At 45.6% G+C, this 22,115-nt stretch overlaps 1 protein-coding gene across 1 annotated transcript in view; it reads left to right on the plus strand.

Moving 5' to 3' along the window:
- Positions 1-9,375: 9,375 nt before the first annotated feature.
- Positions 9,376-22,115, plus strand: part of LOC110549648 (chondroitin sulfate proteoglycan 4-like) — a 74,475-nt gene continuing 61,735 nt past the window's right edge. The window contains exon 1 of the mRNA XM_060385724.1: positions 9,376-9,670. Within this exon, the coding sequence (XP_060241707.1) occupies positions 9,592-9,670 (79 nt within the window). The 5' untranslated portion in view covers positions 9,376-9,591. The remainder of the gene's footprint in view (positions 9,671-22,115) is intronic.

Below are 22,115 nucleotides of genomic sequence, written 5' to 3' on the forward strand. Positions count from 1 at the left end.
ATTCAGTAAATAGTATTTGGGGACTAACTGTGGCCTAAGCACCGTTACAAGCAACAGGGCCGCTGCAGTTATCACACCAAGTTGTCGCTGTAATGAAACTCACGTTACAGCTGAGCGAAGGGCGACGTGGAAATCAGTGCGGTAGGCACCACGGAGGAAAGCAAGGCAGGTTAAGGACGAAGCCACTTCCAGAGTGGGCATGGGACAGCAGACATCATTAGACTGCGTCTCTGCAAACCCCTGGCCGTGGTGAAGGATGAGCACCTTCTGAGCATCTCGCAGAACCCCTGCAAGTGTTAGAGCCCCGAGGAGGGACGGGCTGCCAGTCCAATGCGGGGCTGGCTTCCCCTCATCACTCTGCTGCACCCAGGTTCGGCACTGTGTTGATCCTGGGGCCTTTTAACTTACGTGTGTCTATTTATGGGAAAGAATCCATGCAGTTTCTTCATCCACAGGTGTTTGTCAATGTTGTCTGGACCATAGGATGCATCTGTGTCTTTGTTTTCAAGACAGAGCTTCTCTGTGTAGCCTTGGCTCTCCTGTAGACCAGGCTGGCCTTGGACTCACCAAGATCCTTTTGACACTGCCTCTCAAGTGCTGGGACTAAAGGTGTGTGCCATCACTCCTGGCTGGTCTTTAATTTTTAACTACATTAAAGTAGTTCTTTCATGCCCTTGGTTTAGTTCAGGGAATCGAGTGTAGTTTTTCTGCCTGTAAACATTTGCCTAGGAGAGTAGGTCATCCCCATACCTTCTCTGTGTCCCTGTAAGCTCTCAGATTTAGGACTACAGTGCTTCTGGATTCCTTCACTCATCACACCACCCTTACCCTTCTCTGTGCTCTGGAATTCCTGCACCACAGTCTGTGAGAAGAAGGGCTGGGAAGGGGTGGGGGGAGGGCTGAATCGGTAGGAAAGAGAAAGCCTGCAATGTGCTAAGGATCCAGGGTGTGGTGGTTGTCAACATCTGGGCATTTCCCCCTCCCACACTGCGGCCATTCCTCTGTCCTACCTACTGTGTTTTCTTCTCTGAAAAGAAGAAGAACTGGGAGAGCCCAGTGGTGAGCACAGGTCACTCACAGTGAGGAAGCCTAAAACCACTAAATCTTTGACTTTCTACCTGTGAGTAAAAGAACCAACGTGGAGACTCTGGGCTGCCAGTTACCACAGTATTCAAGCTCTGATTTTCTAGCCTTCTGTTCTGTCTGCTTAAAAAACAAAACAAAAGTAAACAAAAACCCCCACCTCACCCCTTGGGCTGGTGACACCATTTGGTGGTTGGAGACACTTTCCACCAAGCACAGGGATCTAGATTTGATTTCCAGGATGCACGTGGCAGAAGGAGAGGACTGACCCAAGTGTTGTCCTTACCTTCATGTGCATGCTCCAGCATGCATACCCTCATAAATATAACTTTTAAAAGTAAATAAAAAAAAAAAGTCCAAACCTGGGTCAGCATTCCATTTTGTTTCTGTGTCTGATGAAGGATTTACAATACAGGAGAAAACAACAATTGTGCTAGTTGATGACACAATCTCTCTCTCTCCCCCCTCCCTCTCTCCTTCTCTTTCCCTTCATCTCTATAGCCACTGAACACGTGGATCATGGGGAAATCTGTAGTTGCTGTACAGCTTTTCCCAACAAGCTGTGTACAAACCTCTGTTCGCCCCAGACTGGACACCAATGACAGATCAAAGAAATGATTCCATCCAAGTCTAGCCTGGCGATCCCGCGAGCTCACTGGTTTGTGGTTATCTCTGGCGGCAGCATCCCCCACCGCTGAAAATCCCAGCGTGGGTGCCCACTCAAGAGAGCCGCACCACGGGGGTGCACTGTGTTAACTTGCCAGGTGGCTGTGTCATGGATGAATCTCCTCTCACCCAGAAATTCCTTACACTTATAAAAGCCTGTGTGGAGACGCACCGAGACCTGAGTGGCTTGTGGACTTCCTGAATCCAGTACATTTCTTATGAATTTCAAGAGTCTCTTTGAGCTTCTCTCCGCCTTCCCAGAGGGAATGTTTCAATCCCAGGGGAAACAGCTTCACAATAGCAGCGAATATGCCCCGGTTATTTCCATGTTTAGTGTTTCCTAGGCAACAGAGTGGAACACTGATTTTATATGTTGTGGAGATCTAGATATGGCTTCAAGTGCGAGAGAGGGCGTTTAGGGCATCACTGATCACAATAATCAGGGCGTGAGATCAACTAGTGACCATCAACAGACAGACAGACTGAAGTGTGATTCATGCACTGGATGGAATACTATTCGACCATCAAACAAACAAACAAACAAACAAACAAACACTGCTATTTGCAGCCACAGGAGTGGACTTGGAAGACACTATGCTAAGTGGAAGAGCGTCGGCATGGAAAGGCCAAGCACGTATGGTCTCCCCGACGAGGGGAATCTCCAGACGTTGATTTTGTAGGAGAATAATAGTTACCTATGTCTGAGACTGGAGGGAGGAATAGAGGGAGGGAGATTGGTCGACAGGTCTGTTTGCCAGGAGGAGGAGATGCCAGGGCACAACTGCACGGTATAATTAGCGATAACACATTATATATCCAGACACAGTGTAAAAAAGTACTTGAGTGTTTGCACTCCATGGGGAAAGGCTCAAGTTTAAGGTGGTGAAAATACTAAAATAGAGTTGACCACTATCCAGTGCATGCCCCAATCGAGACATTGCATTTTATTTCATTAGCTATTCCGTACCATATGCTAATTTTATAAAGTCAACAAACGAAAAGTAAGCTATAGAAGTTAAACACAGGGCAGGATGTGGGTAGGTTTTATGCAAATTCTAAGCTGTTTTCTATGAGGGGCTTGGACATGGCCGCTGTTCCCTTGTTGAGAAGGAGCTGCTGCTGTGAACACTGATGACGTACTGAGGCATAAAGCAGGCTGTCCCAGACACACAGTGAGCAATGATCGGTCCGCTTACAGTCGATTGTACATTCTAGAGGTGCAGGGAGACAACCAGAGCAAGGGTAATTCTAACCTCCCTGGCCTCTCTTACATCCCTCTACTTGGCAGGCATCCTCGTGTCACATATCATAGTGGCAAGCTCCGTGCCCAGTACTTTGACTGACAGACTTTGCCCTCGATTTAAGTGCACCCTCTGATCTGCTCTTAGGCAAATCTTTTCTCGCATTAGGATGCTGTCTACCAGTCTCTCTCTTCCCTCACTCTCTCTCCCCTCACTCCCTCTTCTCAGACAAATGCTAATTCTAGAACCCCCTTTCCTTATCTTCCTATCTCCTTACCCCACAATCTAACCCCACTGCTACTTGTCAAATCCCAAGTTGTTTTTTTTTTTTGTTGTTGTTGTTGTTTTCTCGAAGTGGCCCCTTCACCTAGCCCGTTCTGGGTATGATATTTCAGCCTCCAGCTGAGCTAAGGAATTTGCTCTCATCTAGGATAGCTCTACCCTTCAAATGACATTGGTAGTCTTCATCCTTCTCTTCTTCCACCTCTCAGGAGACCTCTCTGCATTGCCGAGCACTCAACAGAAGACAACGGGACTGCTTCACATCCTGCTCACTGTTCTCCCCTGCCTCTCGAAAAGGGGCACAGCTTGGCAGTTTCTACTTCCTGCAGGTGGCACCAGAGACACACAGATCACGAGCAGACTCAGAAATATCTGAGTGCAAGCTCTGGCAGCTGAAGCTGGGGCTGGAGTTGGGCAGGCAATGGTGTGGTGAGGCCTGGCCAAGGGGTCTTCGCTCTGGGGCTCATCTTGTCTCACCCAACTGCAGGGAGAAAGTCGGACTTAGCCGTATGTGTGGGTTGTAGAATGGGAAGGCAAAACAGGGATAAATGGCTCTTGGGAAAGTAGAGCTCAACAATTTCGAATCTATTTTGCATCTCCAAGAGAGCCCAAAATAGTCTCGTGTGGCTTTTTACATTTCTTTAACCAGAAGGCAGCTTTGTGTAAAGATGCATGTTCAGGAGAAATGTTTCTTTCCCTAATGAAGCCTGGTGCCTGTTGGTGTTGTGTCTGAACGCCGGGCAATTCAGCAGGGGAGGGCGCTGGAGACAAAGTCTCGTTTTCCCATTACAGAGATGTTCACACATTTAATGGCCATAAGCTACATGGGAGCTTTGGGAAGCGGCACAGGACTTCCGTGTGGGCTCTCCATGCAAATCTCATGAGTGGGTTTGTGAGAGGCAGCCCACAATTCAGACTGGCTAAGTGGGTTCTCATCAAGTGATATATGTGGTTTCACATTCCAGCCAGTAGCCTGGCAGAGACTCAGTTCTGAGAGGATACAGACGGGAGATAGGATCACAGAGCCATATGATAACAACATTTTTTGCATTCCTTCAGTGAGACGCTGTCCACCGCTGACAGCAAAACAAGAAGTGAAAATCAGGTGAGGCACAAAGGCTTCTGAGGTCAAATTCTTTAAGTGTATAACATACCATCCACTTCCAGTACTCTCTCTCTCTCCCCTTGCCAGCTGGTTTCTGCCCTTTTCCTTCTCTGTCTCTACATGCCAGTTTTCTAGGGGAAACATAAAGCCCATGACCCTGTCTCTTGGGTAAACTGAAATGAAAGCTCACTGTGCTTCTAAATGACAAATCGTTGATATGAACTTGGGATTCTAAAAATAGTGGAAAAATAGATGAGAATAACTCAAGAATACTTGTTGCCCTTCCAGAGGACCCAAGCTTGGTTCTCAACACCCATGTTGTCTGGATCATAACCTCCTGTAGCTTCAGGGGATCTGATACCCTTTTCTGACCTTCGTGGGTACCTGCACACATGTGGTGCATACGCATAGAGACACACATACATACACAAAACAAAATACAATAAATGTTTAAAAAATAAAAAGATTGTCCTGTAATCAGAGGAGCCTGGAATGATAATTCGATGTATTTTAATTTTTCTCCTTATGAGCAGCCTTTCAGCAACCACTCAGAAGGGTAGTTGTCTTTGTGTCTATGAAATCTCATTCTGAAAGAGGTTTATGCTCTTAAGCTTACAAAAGCTGCAGGGGTTCTGTTTATGTTCTTCCTCCTTGAATCCCTTTGTAAGCCAATGAACAGAGCTAGAGCGGAAGCAGAAGGGCCCAAACAGATTTCTCGAAAGGGATTATGGTGAAGGGGGGAGAATAATATCCAGGAATGACAGGACAGAGAACGTAATCACCATCACCATCACCATCGCTGGTGCTGCCACCATCACTGTGATTATCACTGTCGCCATCATCATCAATCAAAGTTGTGGTGAAACATCATTAAAGCTGACCCTGAGGAAGGTGACAAAGGCCTGACTGCTGGCTTGAATGGACCTACCCAAAATGGATGAATGTGAGCCGAGCCCTGGTCGGTGAATGCCTCCGTTTCCATCAAAGAGAATGCCAGCAGAAACACACTGTTTCTTCTGTTGGTGTCTAGAGAGGACTTCACTCTTCCTCAGGAATCATCTATTCATTCTGACAGCTATCATTTGAAGAGAGCCTCCAAGACCCTTTGTGTTGAAGGAGAATTTAGGCCGCTGCACTACAGAATGACCTCTTTGGCTCACCTCTCATTTTCCAAGCTCCCTTCTCTACCATAAATAGCCTCATTAGCTATTGGGATATTAATGATATTCCACATCATTAGCTATTAGGATAAAATCTCCTGTTTAGGGTTTATCTTCTGACAGGTAAGGGAGAGCAGGAAACATGGATATTGTCCTACTACGAAAACATTTCCTCTCTCTTCTCAAAGCAGCTGTCTTGATATATCCTCTGTAGAGCTGGTCAGCGCTCTCATTCTAGCCTGTAGCTGTCACCAGTTGGAAGGACTATGTTAGAATGGACTTTATGGGGGTTGATTTCTTGAGTAGACTTAAAGTCACCACAAATGATGGATTTCTCACAAAAAGTGTCAACATTTGAATTTCTCCTTGTTTCAGAACCATCTAAATTGGCTGGAGACTGCATTCCCCCTGGGAAGGATACAAACGATGGATTAGAAGTCATTTTTAAAAGAGTAACAAGGGGTATTCTACAGGGAGGTAATCCTATCTTCTCTCTTTGACACTTTAGCCATTTTCTCTAAATTAAAAGCTCCGAGTTTATTAGCAATCAGTTCCTTGGCTTGTGTAAAGAAATTCACGCATTTCATGTTTCCCTATGCCCTAATTAGAAGGGCTTTATTAAATGGGGCATCAGTCCCAATACCAATGATTACTAATTAGGATCATAACATGTTGAGCCTGAAGGGAATTTATTTAATCAAATTCCTTTCATCTTTTAGGCAAGGAAACAAGCTGTTGGGTATATGTGACTTGCCTCACACCCGGGACCAGAGCTACGGCTCCTCAACTCCTAGTTCACAGTTGTTCGGCATCAAGAAAATCAGCGCTGCTGGCTGGAGGATGCCGCAGCCCCCTAACACGGTAAGAGGGTTAGACATTTTAGACATACTGTACCTAGGCTAAGCCTGTAGAAGGAAAATAAAATAGCTCCCTGCTCTAAGACAAGAGTAAGTGTGCTTGCTTGGAGGCTGGCAGAGGAGCCTACGGCCCTGATTGGGCCCGCAGGTACAGGAGCATCATCTGGTGGAAGCTTCCATGAACCGCACACACTATACTCAATATGTAACTGTGAGTCTGCAAAGCCACACATTATGAGCCTTATGGAATCTTCAGTTTAGACAAGGAGACAGACAGAATGGGTGACTTTTCTGAGGCCCTACACCAATGGCAGTTCCTCGTGTCCCAGCTGACATTTGTAGTAGGCCTTTCCAAATCCTAAACCATGTTCTGAGAGATGGCCGTCGAACAGAAGCCCTTCCGGAAGACCCTGGTGACTGTTAAGGCCTCTTTGGGAGGCTGTGTGTGCTCACTCAGGTATCAGCCCGCCAAGAGAAATTCTACATGCCCGCAGATCCTGAGCCGAACTGAACACTCAGCTGTGCCAGATCTCATCACAAATTGTATTGCCAGAGCTAGCCTTGGCTAATACCAACTTCCATTCTGATTGCAAAATTTAGAAAGTGCCTTAGCCAGGGTTCTGTTGCTGTTGTGATGAGACACTGTAACCATGACAACCCTTATAAAAGAAAATATTTAATTGTGGGGCTGCCTTACAGTTCAGAGGTTTAGTCCATGATTGTCATGGTGGGAAGCTCACCCTTGGTGACCCACATCCTTCAACAAAGCCACACCTACTTCAGCAAGGCCACACCTACTTCAGCAAGGCCACACCTCTTGGTAGTGCCATTCCCTGTGAGCCAATGGGGACCATTTTCATTCAAACCACCACAGAAAGACATTAAATGTCTGGGAGGGCCAGACATTTAGTGTGATCCCAAGAAGGAAGAAACAAAGGTCTGGTTTGTCTTTTGTTTACGCTCTGCTATAAATGGTGAGAGGCCAGAGTTGTAAAAGTAGCACGTGTGCGCCGGACCTGGAAATGGTGATTCCTTTTGGCTGGATCCCCACCTGGCTGCTTATTCTGGTGACTGCCGTTTCTTGCTTGATCAGATAACCCTGATAAAGTGCACGCTTGTTGGGGAGAGAGGACACAAAAGAACCGGTATGTGGATGAGTATAGCAAGGCCGTGGGCAGAACTCCACCTGCCCAGGAAGCCAGTTAGATGTCTGCTGATTGTCTCGGGGATTTGCAGAGACATGTCTTGCTGACATAATTTGGATCTGATGTATTTCACACGCCAGCCCCCAGAAGACCCATGTGTTGAAGGGTTGGTCCCCAGCTGGTTGTGCTATTGACATTGGATCATAAAACATTAACCCATCGATAAGTTTGTAGCTGAATAGGTCCTTGGAAAGTGGGGCGACACTGAAGGAAGTAAGCCAATGAGAGTGTCTTTGAAGGAATATTTTATCCTAAGACTCTTGGGCACTCTGCTCCTTGGCTGCCAGGAAAGGAACAGCGCTCTCCATGTTGGCCTTCCACAATCATGTTTCTGCTTCACCTCAGGCCTGAAATCAATAAAATCAACTGATTCTGATTATGAACTTAAACTTTTGAAGCCTTGAGCCAAATCAGCCTTCTCTCCTTTAAGGGTTTTTTTTTTTTGTTTTGTTTTGTTTTGTTTTGTTTTTTGTCAGATGTTTTGTTACCCTATCAGAAAGGCCACTAATACATACACAGAACCCAAATCAAAGTTACTGATGTGTATCATGTTTGGGCTCAAGCTGACAGGCTGCTTTTGGTTGTAAGTATGGAACCTAAGTCCAGGTAGATTAGGTCAAAAGTGGACTTGAATGGTTTATGCAAAAACATCCCAGAAAGGATTAAGTACAGCTGGTTTCAGGGATGAATGGGGAGATACCGATCCCAGGTGGGGCTACAACCTTGTCCTAGGTCCTGTGTATTTTTGTTTTTCTTGTGCACTAGTTTATTACAAATGCCAGAGGTTGGAGCCATCCATAGTGCCTCTAGCCCTTCTCCAGAGAGCGCACCCTCCTTAGATGCATTCAGCGGAAATCCTCAGTTTAGAAATCAACTGGCCGTGCTGCTGCCCTTCACGTGACAGAGGGGGGTTCTCAGAAGTGGACGCCAACTCCTGTTTCCCACACATGGCGGAGCAGGCAGTCGAGTGCAGTTTCCTTAAGGGAGTGGGAGGTTCCCGGGATCATGGAAGGCCGCTGGGGAGACAAAACGTATTTTCTTACAAGGGGAACAGTGGCCTCACAGATTTTCTGCTGCAGAAAAGGTCAAAATGTGATTCTACGCTTAAAAAGAAAAGCACTTTATTACAGAACTAAAAAGGGAACAAATGGGAAATGAACTCATGGTTGGTTTTACTAGGAACAAAGCAGGACTAACATTGACTGTTCTGGTAGCCGGAGAACTGGCATTTTGACAAGCCCCAGCATTGCAAAATGTAGCCCAAGGAAGCTGGTTCTGGAAAGCCCAGGAACCCTCCAGTCAAACCATCTCTTTGGACTCTCCTTGTTTGGGGGCTTCTCCTCTCTGTGGCTTACCATGGCTCCCAAGGTAAGAAATGATAGCGGCACATATAAAATCTGAGGCCTTAATAATTCTGACAGATAATTGCTTCAAAAATTCACAGGTTTAACTTAGGGACTTTAAAAGAAACAAAACAAAGCAAAACATTTGCAAAGAAATGCCTAGGCTACCTTCTTTCCTGCCGTTCTGCTCATCCAGAACGGTATTCACAAACATTACACAGAAGGCCCCCTTTAGGATAAGGCTGGGAAAAGCCCCTTGTCCCCTTGAGAGGAGAGAACATGTTTCAAGGCTCGCCTAGGACCTGCTCTACTCTCCCCCTCAGCCTGCTGCCTAGAGCTCTCTCCACTGAGGCACGCTGAGCTCCAGATCTGCAAGCGGGGGAGGGGGCCACCGATTCCCCGTCCCGTCTGTGTCCCGCACGGCCTTGGAGCCCACAGTCTCGTCCCTTCCGATCAGGGGATCAGATTCAGCGACCCGCGGTGATCCCGCGGAGGCCGCGCAACAGCTGCAGGTCGCGGAAAGCGCTCCGCCCCGTCGTGCCGCGCGTCCCGGGGGCGCCGCCCCTCGCCGGGCTCCGGGCCGCGCGGCGGGGCACCGGCCGGCGCAGGTAGAGCTCGGCGCGGCCTGGAGACGGCGGCGCGCGGCGGGATGGGGCGGCCCGGGGCCCGCAGCCTCGCGCTGCTCGCCGCCTGCCTGGGGCTCTGCGGGCCTCGCGGGGCGCCTGGAGGTACGCGCCCCCAAACCCCCTTCCCCGCCCCAGGCGGGCCAGGCCGAGAGGCGCCGCGCGGAGAGGGTGGGCGGCACGGTTGGGAGCGCGGGCCGGGGAGGCGGCGGGGCGGGGCGCGCCGGTGTCGGCGTGCCGGGGGCGCGCTGCCCTCCGGACGGACCCCGGGCGCGCTCGGTCCCCGCGTCCGCGGGCTGGACGTCCGCGAGGCCGCAGCGCGGCCCTGCGCGCAGACTTCGCTGCCCAGAGCCCACCAGCAGCTCCCAGTCCGGGCCTGCGCCCCACCTTCCTCGCCCCGAACTCTGGGAAGGTTAAGGTCGGCCCCTCGGCAGCAGAATGGCCGACTCCTGAGGGCGGCCGGTTGGTGCTTTTTAGTTCGGGCCCTGATCTGCATGTGACCTGCAGGGCTTTGGGGAATCTTCGGTTCATCTGGGATCTTCTTTGACCCCCTGGATTCTTGTCACTTAAGCCCCATCTCAGGGAATTTTAACTTTTCTAAGCCCAAATACATAAAATGTTTTGTTTTTCCATGGTGTTTTGCCTTCCTTCCAAATTACTAAGCGCGTGGTTCTTTAAAAAGTTTTACAAGCCTGAGCCCCAGTTCCTGGGCCTTTCCACCCTCAATTCAACAGAAGACTTCCAGACATTTTCTTCTTTTTTAAACGTCAGAGGAATTCTCAATCACAGGTGTTGCATGTCTAGTATTTGGATTAGATACTGAAGATTTAAACTCATTTTCGGGGTGGCCAAACAGCGTTGCTGCGCTCGTGATCATTGCGTTACGATTGTCCTCGGCAGCTTTAGAGTAACACTCCAAGGGCCATCAAAGTCCTTGGAGACTCCTCACCCACCACCTTGTTCAGTTGGAGAGGAGGCTGCTTGGAAAAGTTCATCTTCCTCATCTTACTTCCTAGATCCCGGTCTGTGGGCTGTCCTGCCCCTTTATGCCTGGTTCCAAGGGTGGGTGTGGCGCAGGGCTGTGACTGAAGGGACAGGTGTGAGTCCAAGAGGAGGGTGACTCCAAAGAGCAGTGAAAGAGCTTCAACAGACCCGGATGGTTTCAGACAGGCCGTTAATAGTGTGGGGGCAATGAGAAGCTCACGACTTAGGAATCAGTGAGCCGAAGACCTCAAACCCAAGGGCCAACTGTGCTCTCATTTCCTCTACATGGTTACTTCTCTGGGTTTTGGGTTTGACTCAGTACGTTTGCTATGGTCATAACGACTTCAGAGAGGCTTCACTAAACCTGCTTAGAATCCGAATCCCACTTCCTTCCTTTCCTATTCACTGTTTTCCATTCCTCCTCTTCCATGCAATTAGCATGGGTAGGAGACAGTAAGGTGGGTATTCCTTTAGGTTAGGAGCGTGGCTTCCGAGTTGAAGAAAGAATTCCACAGCATGCGCTTTAACATGTATGTTTCTCATCTATGGCCCAGACGGCATGGTGAGTATTGTAGGCCAAAATGTTGCCAAGTCCAGCTTTGTGATGCTTGGAAGAATATTTTATTATTAGCTTTTAATTTTATGTGTATATGGAGAGGAGGAAACTCTGAGCTTCACCATACCAAGGACCCCAGAACCTCAAACCCATACCGGAATGGCAAAGCTTTCCCCCGTCCAAGAGGCTAAGAGGGAAATGGCAAAGCCTTTTTCTTGGTTCATGTGTGGATGTTGATAGTATGTGTTGAAAATGGCCACCAAAGCCCCACACAGAGACTACTCCTGATGACCCTGTCTTCTTCATGCCCCTGGATAGCATAACCCCCTCTCCTCGTTTATCTGTATGTAATAACTCTGCCTCCGTGTTCAGCTATGTGCAATAACTATGTCTCTTTACTGAGCTTCTGTGAGCCATGGTTTCTCTAGTAGCTGGCTCAGACCATCTGACCCCAGCTTTCTGTCTTTCCATCGGTCTGTCTGCCTTTTTTTTTATTCCTGTCCCACCCAAGTCAGGTCCAAGTTCCTGCAGTCATGGATGGATGTGGCTATGGGTGTTTTGCCTGCTTGTCTGTGTGTTTACCATGTGTGTACCTGGTGTAGAAAGAGGCCAAAAGAGGGGGTTAGATCCTCTGGAACTGGAGTTACAGACCGTTGTGAACTACCGTGTGGATGCTGGGAATTGAGCCCGGGTCCTCTGGAAAGGTCAGTTTGTGCTTGTAACGGAGCCATCACTCCAGCCCTGTGAATATTTTCCTGAGCTGCCACGTATGGAATTTGACTTCAGTTTTTTAACCCCTTGTCTCCTTGCATAACTCAGGGTGTTTCCTTGAACAGTTGAGTTGCTCAAGGGATTCGAGCTCTGCTCTTAGTCTTTGAAGGGCACAGCGTGATGGGTAGGTCAGCTTCGAAAGTCATCACAGCAGGAGCTACCTTTGTCTGACAGTAGATATTGTCTAGTAAAAGTACTTCTAGAGCACACAACGCAGGGATTTTGGGTTGTAAAGCGTGCTCTTGTCATTGGCCGCCTTCTGAACGTAACGGGATACACATTGCGCCAGCTCCTCATCATCGATGGTTTTAGTTTAGTTTTGTCTTCAGTATTTCTGACGTTGACCACCTTCTTGTCAGATGTTGCTTTTGCCTTCTAACGAGGCCGACTGGGTGTTTGTCCGAGAAGTGAAGTGCTGGGGTGACCTGTTGCTTCACATTGCTGCTCCTTATGTATTTTTAAATGTGTCTTTACCCTTGAGTCGTTTGGAAGAATTCTTGAAACACCTCGTGGTTAATTAGCCTGCTATAAGAAAATACCCCAAACAGGATTTGCCTTAAAGAAAAAGAGGTTTATTTAGCTCATGATTTTGGTGCTGGCTCTGGAGAGGGAATCCTGGCCCTTGGCATCATGCCAGAAGTCTGCATGAAGGCCGGAGGAAGCCAGAGAATGGCCAGGATTCAGCTCGTCTTGCATTTTATAACACTCCACAGAGCTATCCAAGGGTTCCTCAAGAACTACCCTAACCTCTCCCGGGAGTAATGCCTTACGTGACCTGATAGCCTCCCACTGGTCACCACCTGTCAAAACTACTGTTACCTTTTTGGGACAATAAATATCCGGGTATTTCCTTTTACGATTGGTGCCTCAAAACTGGTGCACAAATTCAAGTTTTGGTTTTTTTTTGTTTGTTTGTTTTTGTTTTTGGTTTTTTTGTTTTTTTTTTTAGCAGGTGTCTCAGAGTGCTGGTGCCTCATAGTTGAAACACCTACAGTCTGACCATGGGCGCAGAAAAGATAAAGAGTCGTAAAATTCTGGCCATTGGAAGTCAGATGCCATTGGAGAGGAGGGAGAGCTGTACAGCTTCAGATCTTAGGGGAAGGCACTGTCACTCAAGGGAGGAAGCCTGGTCCAGAATGGACATACCTGTCTAAGGAGGAAGGTCAAAAGAGTCTATCTGGGTAGCAGGTACCATAGGCAGAGCATGAATAACTGGGCATAGGCCCTGTGGCACAGCAGTGGCTATGGGAGCTGGTGGCTCGACCAGACTGAGCACCAGGAATATGCCACTCATGTACTCAGTAGGGACTGTTTGCATTGGAGACCTCAGGAGCAGCAGCCCCCAGAGTAGTGCCAGACACATGAATCCTTTATTGAGAAGCGGGAAGGACAGAGCAGCTCCTGGTTTTGCCTGAGTGACCTGAGGACCTAGTCCAGAGCCATTGCATGGAGGCTCGTGTTTGGGTGAAATGGAGAGCTGAGAGCCTGATGGCTTGCAGTCTACAGAGAGCCAGAGGGCTGTAGTTTGCTGGACCTAGATCAGCTTGAAAACGGAAGATTTTTTTAATGTGTCCAAACCCTCCACCCTCTGCTCTCTGTCTTTCTTCACCAGCATCAGCAACACGTTTAGCACAGGGGCTTGGTGCCAGAGTTGTCCTTCAAAGCTCACTGAGCATCTGCTCAGCCTCCCATCCTGCAGCTCTAGAGCAAGTTTTGGCTCATGGATTTTTCTACTCTGACTTGAATTTAAAGGAGGAGGGGTTTGTGTTAATCTGCCAGGAGGTCACATAAGGTATTTAGGATGTTTGCGGCTAAGTTATGTACTACTTGTAAGTTTTCTTTTTTCTTCAGAGTCGCTGGTTAAAGTTAACCATCTCTTCAGTAACTATCCCACTTGAGCTTGGTGTGCCCACAGTATCCACACCATTTTAAAACGTACAGATTTTTAAAGAAATACCTACAGGGCAAAATTCCCCTTTGCAACTGATTTCCTGAGCTCAGAGCACACACACGAGTATGAGATGGTTTCCAGTGCAGGGCTCGACTTAGAACCTCACCTTAGGATTTTGTATGATGCCAGAGAACTTCTGTTTGTTTGGTTTTGCTTCCGATTTCAGCTTTAAAGACAAGTTTCTACAGCCATGATATTCATGGAATTCGATTTGAAGAACAGCAGTATGTTAAAAGTCAAGATGTAACACCGCCTGAGGCACTAAAAGTATAGATAAGTAATTCTGATTCTTAATGACAGCAAGTAGATCTGAAATATTTTCTTAGTACTTTAATTAGTTTATATATTAGCTCACAGAGCCACCAGACCCGTTTCTCTAAAATACAACTGAAAGCTAGTTAATGTTCCCCCTTGCTTACAGTATAGAGTTCAGCCTTCCTCACGGGCCCACCGGTGAGGAACCTTCTGCTTGTCCAGTTGGCAAGAAAGTCATTCATTTGCTCCCCAAACTTGTGTGCCCGTCAACAACTCAAAGCACGTTGTCTTCCCAGGTTTCCATCTCAGTAAGTTTCAGTGGACCCCAGCATCTAGCCGTTTATGAGGACTGCCTTTCAGCGTCTTCCTTCTCCCTCCCCTGATGGTGCTGCTTTTGAACCACTCCTGAGCGTGCTCCCTTCTCACTCACTCTGTTACCCTCCCAGCCTAAGCTTCAGTACTGTCACCTTCTGAGTTCCAGTCTGCTTGTGTCATTTCCCCAACTGATTCTCTTCTAACCCTCTTTAGATAGAGTCCCGGTTTCCAAGGCAGGCGTTTCTTAAGTAGTCCAATGTGTCCTGGACATTGTTCTGTGCGTTGAGAACTCAGCAGTGGTCTGACTAGCAAAGCTTTCGATCTCCAAATTTTACTTGCCATTTGGGACGGCATGTTAATAATAACTAGTGACAGAGTTTTGTTTTGTTTTTTTAAGTTGAGATTTGTCAAGGCCATTGAAGGAGCAGCCAGTCACTCACATTGTAAAGGCACTCTATTTTATGTATGTGTATGTATGTATATATGTATGTATGTATGTATGTATGCATGTTTTTTTTCAAGACAGGGATTCTCTGTGTAGCTTTGGCTGTTCTGTACTCCCTTTGTAGACCGTGCTGGCCTGGAACTCACGGAGGTCTGCCTGACTCTGCCTCCTCAAGTGCTAGGATCACAGGTGTGTGCCACCGTGCCAGCTTTAAACAGTCCAAGAAGGCCCTTCGTATGGAGAAGGCAGCCCCTCCCCTCTCTCACCTGTTGGCTCCCTCACCTTTCAGGTTGCTGCAGCCTCATCTGTACCTGTCCTCTTCATGTCTTGTACTTCAGCCAAGCAGGACCTTAGTCCCTTGTGCAGACACTTCCCTTCTTTGTTTTGTTTGTCCTTTAGGTCCTCCTGTTCCTGTTCTCCTAGGTCCTGCTCCCCCCACCCCCACCCCACGTCCTCCAACCAGGCTGAGTGATTCAGCTGTGGTCTAATTAATAGCAGTTGTGATTACGTGATTAGCTGTTGTGGTTTGAATGTGAAATCCTCCCATAGGCTCATGTTCAAACTCTAGGCTCTCAGCTCGTGGTGCCATTTGGGAAAGTTGTGGAAGCTTCCAGAAGGTGGAACCTCACTGAAGGAAGCCTTACTAGCCTGGCCTTACTTCCTTTTCACTCTCTGTGTTCTGAGTGTGGGTGCAGAGTGACCAGCCGGCTTTCTGCTCCTGCCACAGTGTCCATCCTTGCTTGCTTCCATGTCCTTCTCACCAGGATGGGATATCTATCCATAACTGTAAGAGAGCCCTTCTTTAAGTTGCTTTCCTCAGGATATTTTATCCCAGCAACAGAAAAGTAACTAAGAGGACCATAGTCGCTTGTGTTTACCTTTGAATCTTCAAACCAAAGTAAACCCTTGGGCTCCTTTGTGGGAAAGACAGGGTTTGCTTTGATTGCTCCCTCCCTCGTCCCCTAGGTCATCCAAACCAGCTCCACCACTTAAGGGCACTATTCCTTTTGGGCACATTTTTAACTCTGATGGACAGCAAGATGTTGAATTGAGCCTTTGCCTTCTGTTCCTGGCAATACCTGGCACATGCTAAGCACTCAATAAATAGTTAGCCAAAGCCAAACCCAACCCCAAACAAACACAAAACCAAAATGTAACAAAAAGCTTGAAAGTTTGGAAGAATCAATTCTAAAGTAAATATAATGACTGAAAATTGTCTCCTGAGAGAAACTGTAGGCCAGTGCAAATGTTCGCCTTCCAGGAGCCCTGTGCTTTAGCTACCTCCTTACCAAACGCAGGTTGGCAGGAAGTACTTTTGGCCTTACGTCAGCATACAGGCCAGCATCTTCAGGTTTTGTTCAATCAGATTAGTTACTGAAATCACAACCCTGCCTTCACCAGAGGTCGCCCCCTTTCCCATCTGGGAAGGGATTTCACTTGCTTTCCTGTTTGTTCTTATTGTTGTCCTGAGGCGTGTATTGGGGGCTGAAAAGGTGTGGTCTACTCTGAGGTGAATAAGGACATTGAGTGGCTTTTGACTGTCAAACCAGAAGTTTTGTTTGTTTGTTTGCTTTGTTTTGTTTTTTAAAGGAAGTATTTTATCTATTAATTACATACATATAGTGTTCTACTCGCATGAATGCCTCCACACCAGAAGATGGCACCAGATCTTACTATAGATGGTCATGAGCCACCATGTGGTTGCTGGGAATTGAACTCAGGACCTCTGGAAGAGCAGCCAGTGCTCTTAACCTCCGAGCCATCTCTCCAGCCCAAAGCAGAAGTTTTAAACTCAGCTTCCTTGTTTGTGTCTGGAGGGGATTTTCTGGCCACCAGCTGGGACTGGAATTGATTAGTGGCAGAGAGGTGAAACGTGGGAAAATATAAGGATAGTGTTTATGAATGTTACTTAGTCATCGTAGCAGTAGATCTTATGATTTAGAAAGCACTTCTTGGCTTTGAACACTTAACAATACAACCTCCAAGCCCATCAAAGGTTGGGATATGGGGACATGGGGGTGGGGGTCGGGGTAGAGGGAGGCACTCAGGAGAATAAACTCAGCTGGGTGGGAGGTTCATGATTGCTTGCTTCATCTTAATGACGTTAGCTCTATAATCTAGCATTGAGTTTATTTATTGATATGACATTGGTTGACTTTTTAACTATATGTTGGTTCAATACTTACAAGTTAAGTGTGTTATGATCAGTTGTAGCTTCCCTTTACCCTCCTTCCTCCTAGCTTCTAGTCATCTCTTGCCTACGTTAAGAATGACCATTAAACAAAACAAAACAAAACAAAACAAAACAAAACAAAACAGAGAGAGACTTCTACATATCAGCTTTATTTCAATAATCTAGCGTTCCCAGGATCACCCGTTTGCTGTAATTACTATTATGGCTGAATAGTAATGAATTCTGCATGTAGATATTATCTCTGTCAAGGTATCTAATTTCAGTTATCCATTTGCCACTCTGAATAGTTCTGCAGAAAACATGGACAGGTATGTAGCTATCCCTTGCTTTCCTTACATCCCTTTGGCTATTTGCTAAGAAATAGGCTCTTTTACTGTTTTGAGGGATCTCCATATTCATCATCCTGTTTACATTTCTGTTAGCAGTGTACAAAAGTTTCTTTACTTCTACATATACTTAGCAGCATTTGTTGTTGTTTTGATAATAGTCATTCTAATTGGGGTAAGATGATATTCTTGTTTTGAATTGGAATTTTCAAAGTCGCTAATCTTATCAAACATTTTCATGCATCTATTGGCCATTTGTATTTCTTCTTCTTTTTTTTTTATTAATTACACTTTATTCACTTTGTATCCCCCCATAAGCCCCTCCCTCCTCCCCTCCCGATCCCACCCTCCTTCCCCCTTCTTCACGCATGCCTCTCCCCAAGTCCACTGATAGGGGAGGTCCTCTTCTCCTTCCTTCTGATCTTAGTCTATCAGATTACATCTGGAGTGGCTGCATTGTCATCTTCTGTGGCCTGGTAAGGCTGCTCCCCCCTCAGGGGGAGGTGATCAAAGAACAGGCCAATCAGATTATGTCAGAGGCAGTCCCTCTTCCTATTACTATGTAACCCACTTGGGCACTGAACTAACATGTGCTACTTTTGTGCAGGGGTTCTAGGTTATCTCCATGAATAGTCCTTGGTTGGAATGTGAGTCTCTGGGAAGTTCCCTGTGTTCAAGTTTTCTGGTTCCGTTGCTCTCCTTGTGGGGTTCCCGTCCTCTCCAGCTCTTACTATTTCCCACATCTTACATAAGATTCCATGCATTCTGCTTAACAGTTGGCCATAGTCTCAGCGTCTGCTTTGATAGTCTGCAGGGCAGAGCCTTTCAGAGGCCCTCTGTGGCAGGTTCCTAGGTTGTTTCCTGTTTTCTTCTTCTTCTGATGTCCATCCTCGTTCCTTTCAGGATGGGGATGGAGGGTTTTAGTCAGGGTCCTCTCTTGATTAGTTTCTTTAGATGTACAGACTTTACTAGGTTTATCCTATGGTATATGTCTATATGAGTGAGTATATACCGTGTGTGTCTTTCTGCTTCTGGGACAGCTCACTTAGGATGATCCTTTCCAGGAACCACCATTTACCTGCAAATTCATGATTTCCTTATTTTTTCATTGCTGAGTAATACTCCATTGTGTAGATGTACCACAATTTCTGCATCCGTTCTTCAGTTGAGGGGCATCTGGGCTGTTTCCAGCTTCTGGATATTACAAATAAAGCTGTTACAAACATGGTTGAGCAAATGTCTTTATTGTGTACTTCAGACTCTTTTGGATATATGCCTAGGAGTGGTATGGCTGGATCTTGAGGAAGCGCTATTCCTAGTTGTCTGAGAAAGCACCAGATTGATTTCCAGAGTGGTTGTACAAGTTTACAGTCCCACCAGCAGTGGAGGAGGGTTCCTCTTTCTCCACAACCTCTCCAGCATGTGTTGTCACTTGAGTTTTTCATCTTGGCTATTCTGATGGATGTAAGGTGAAATCTCAGGGTTGTTTGATTTGCATTTCCCTAATGGCTAATGAAGTTGAGCATTTCTTTAAATGTTTCTCTGCCATTCTATATTCCTCTACAGAGAGTTCTCTGTTTAGCTCTGTTCCTCATTTTTTAATTGGATTACTTGGTTTGCTGCTTTTCAGCTTCTTTAGTTCTTTATATATACTGGATATTAGTCCTCTGTCAGATAAAGGGTTGGTGAAGATTCTTTCCCAATCTGTAGGCAGTCATTTTGTTTTGATGGTGGTGTCCTTTGCTTTACAGAAGCTTTTCAGTTTCATGAGGTCCCATTTATTGATTGTTGCTCTTAGAGCCTGTGCTGTTGGTGTTCTGTTGAGGAAGTTGTCTCCTGTACCAATTAGTTCTAGGGTATTTCTTCTAACCGATTTAATGTGTCTGGTTTTATGTTGAGGTCTTTGATCCACTTGGACTTTAGTTTTGTGCAGGGTGATAAGTATGGATCTATTTGTATTTTTCTACATATAGACATCCAGTTAGACCAACACCATTTGTTTGAAGATGCTATCTTTTTTCCATTGTATGTTTTTGGCATCTTTGTCAAAGATCAGGTGTCCATAAGTGTGTGGGTTTATTCCTGGGTCTTCTATTCGGTTCCATTGATCCACCATTCTATGCCAGTACCATGCAGTTTTTATAACTGTTGCTCTATAGTACAACTTAAGATCAGGGATGGAGATACCTCCAGAAGATCTTTTATTGTAGAAGATTGTTTTAGCAATTCTGGGTTTCTTGTTATTCCATATGAAGTTGAGAATTTCTCTTTCCAGGTCTGTAAAGAATTGTGTTGGTAATTTGATGGGACTTGCATTGAATCTGTAGATTGCTTTTGGTAAGATGGCCATTTTTACTATGTTAATCCTGCCAAGCCATAGCATGGGAGATCTTTCCATCTTCTGATATCTTCTTCTAATTCTTTCTTCAGAGACTGGAAATTTTTGTCATACAAGTCTTTGACTTCCTTGGTTAGGGTTACTCCAAGGTTATGTCATTTGTGGCTATTGTGAAGGGTGTTGGTTCCCTAATTTCTTTCTCAGCCCTTTTGCCTTTTGTATACAGGAGAACTACTGATTTTTCTGAGTTAATTTTTGTATCTGGCCACTTTGCTGAAGGTGTTTATCAGCTGTAGGAGTTCCCTGGTAGAGTTTTTGGGGACACTCACATATACTATCATATCATCTGCAAATAGTGATAATTTGACTTCTTCCTTTCCAATTTGTATCCCTTGATCTCCTTCAACTGTCTTATTCCTCTAGCAAGAACTTCCAGAACTATGTTGAAGAGATATGGAGAGAGTGGGCAGCCTTGTCTTGTCCCTGGTTTCAGTGGGATTGCTTTAGGTTTCTCTTCGTTCAGTTTGATGTAGGCTGTAGGTTTGCTGTATATTGCCTTTACTATGTTTAGATATGTGCCTTGTATCCCTGATCTCTCCAATACTTTAAACATGAATGGATGTTGGATTTTGTCAAATGCTTTTTCAGCATTTAGGGAGATTATCATGTTTTTTTTTCTTTCAGTTTGTTAATATGGTGGATCACATTGATGGATTTCTGTATATTGAACCACCCCTGCATACCTGGGATGAAGCCTACTTGGTAACAGTGGATGATATCTTTGATATGTTCTTGTATTTGGTTTGCCAGTATTTTGTTAAGTATTTTTGCAACAATGTTCATAAGGGAGATTGGCCTGAACCTCTTTCTTTGTTGGGTCTCTGTGTGGTTTAGGTACCAAGGTGACTGTGGCTTCATAGAATGAGTTTCGTAGTGTTCCTTCTGTTTCTATTTTGTGGAATAGTTTGAAGAGAACTGGAGTTAGCTCTTTGAAGGTCTGGTAGAATTCTGCACCAAAACCATCAGGTCCTGGGCTTTTTTTGGATGGGAGACTTTTGATGACCACTTCTATTTCCTTGGGGGATATAGGACTATTTAATTGATTTACCTGGTCCTGATTCAGCTTTGGTAAGTGTAATCGATCAAGAAAATTGTCCATTTCATTTAAATTTTCAAAAGGAAAATTTGTGGTGTCTATACATTAGGATTTACTTTTGAAGTAAATCCTAATGATTGTTTGGATTTCCTCAGTGTCTGTAGGTATGTCCCCCTTTTCATTTCTGATTTTGTTGATTTGGATGGTGTCTCTCTGCCTTTTAGTTAGCTTAGATAGGGTTTATCTATCTTGTTGATCTTCTCAAAGAACCAGTTCTTGGTTTCATTGATTCTTTGAATTGTTTTATTTGTTTCTAATTGATTAATTTCAGCCCTGAGTTTGATTATTTCCAGCCGTCTACTCCTTCTTGGTGTGTCTGCTTCTTCTTTTTCTAGGGTTTTTAAGTGAGCCATTAAGTTGCTTGAATGAGCTGTCTCGAATTTCTTCTTGAAGGCACTTAGTGCTATGAACTTTCCTCTTAGCACTGCTTCCATTGTGTCCCACAGGTTTGGGTATGTTGTGTCTTCGTTTTCATTGAGTTCTAGGAAGACTTTAATTTCTTTCTTTATTTCTTCCCTGACCCAGCTGTCATTTAGTAGCAAGTTGTTCAATTTCCATGTGTGTGTAGGCTTTTTGCTATTTCTGTTGTTGTTGAGGTCCAGCTTTATTCCATGGTGATCAGACAGGATACAAGGATTATTTCAATCTTCTTGTATCTGTTGAGGCTTGCTTTGTGACCAACTATATGGTCTATTTTGGACAAGGTTCCATGAGGTGCTGAGAAGAAGGTAAATTCTTTTGTATTTGGGTGTAAGGTTCTGTAAATGTCTGTTAGGTCCATTTGATTCATGACCTCTGTTAGAGACATTGTTTCTTTGTTTAATTTCTGTCTTGTTGACCTGTCCTTTATTGAGAGTGGGGTGTTGAAGTCTCCCACTATTAATGTGTGGGGATCTATGTGTGGTTTAAGTTTTATCAATGTTCCTTTCACAAATGTGGGTGCCCTTGTATTTGGGGCATAGGTGTTCAGGATTGTGATGTCTTCTTGGTGGAATTTTCCCTTGATGAGTATGAAGTGTCCTTCCCCATCTCTTTTTATTAATTTTGGTTGAAAGTCTATTTTATTAGATATTAGAATGGCTACTCCTGCTTGTTTCTTGCGTCCATTTGCTTGGAAAGCCGTCTTCCAACCCTTTACCCTCAGTAATGTCTATCTTTGTGACTTAGGTGTGTTTTTTGTATGCAACAGATTGCTGGGTTTTGTTTACACATCCATTCTGTTAGTCTGTGTCTTTTTATTGGAGAATTGAGTCCATTGA

The sequence above is a fragment of the Meriones unguiculatus genome, chromosome 6 (genome assembly GCF_030254825.1).
Source record: "Meriones unguiculatus strain TT.TT164.6M chromosome 6, Bangor_MerUng_6.1, whole genome shotgun sequence".
NCBI classification, from domain to species: Eukaryota; Metazoa; Chordata; class Mammalia; order Rodentia; family Muridae; genus Meriones; species Meriones unguiculatus.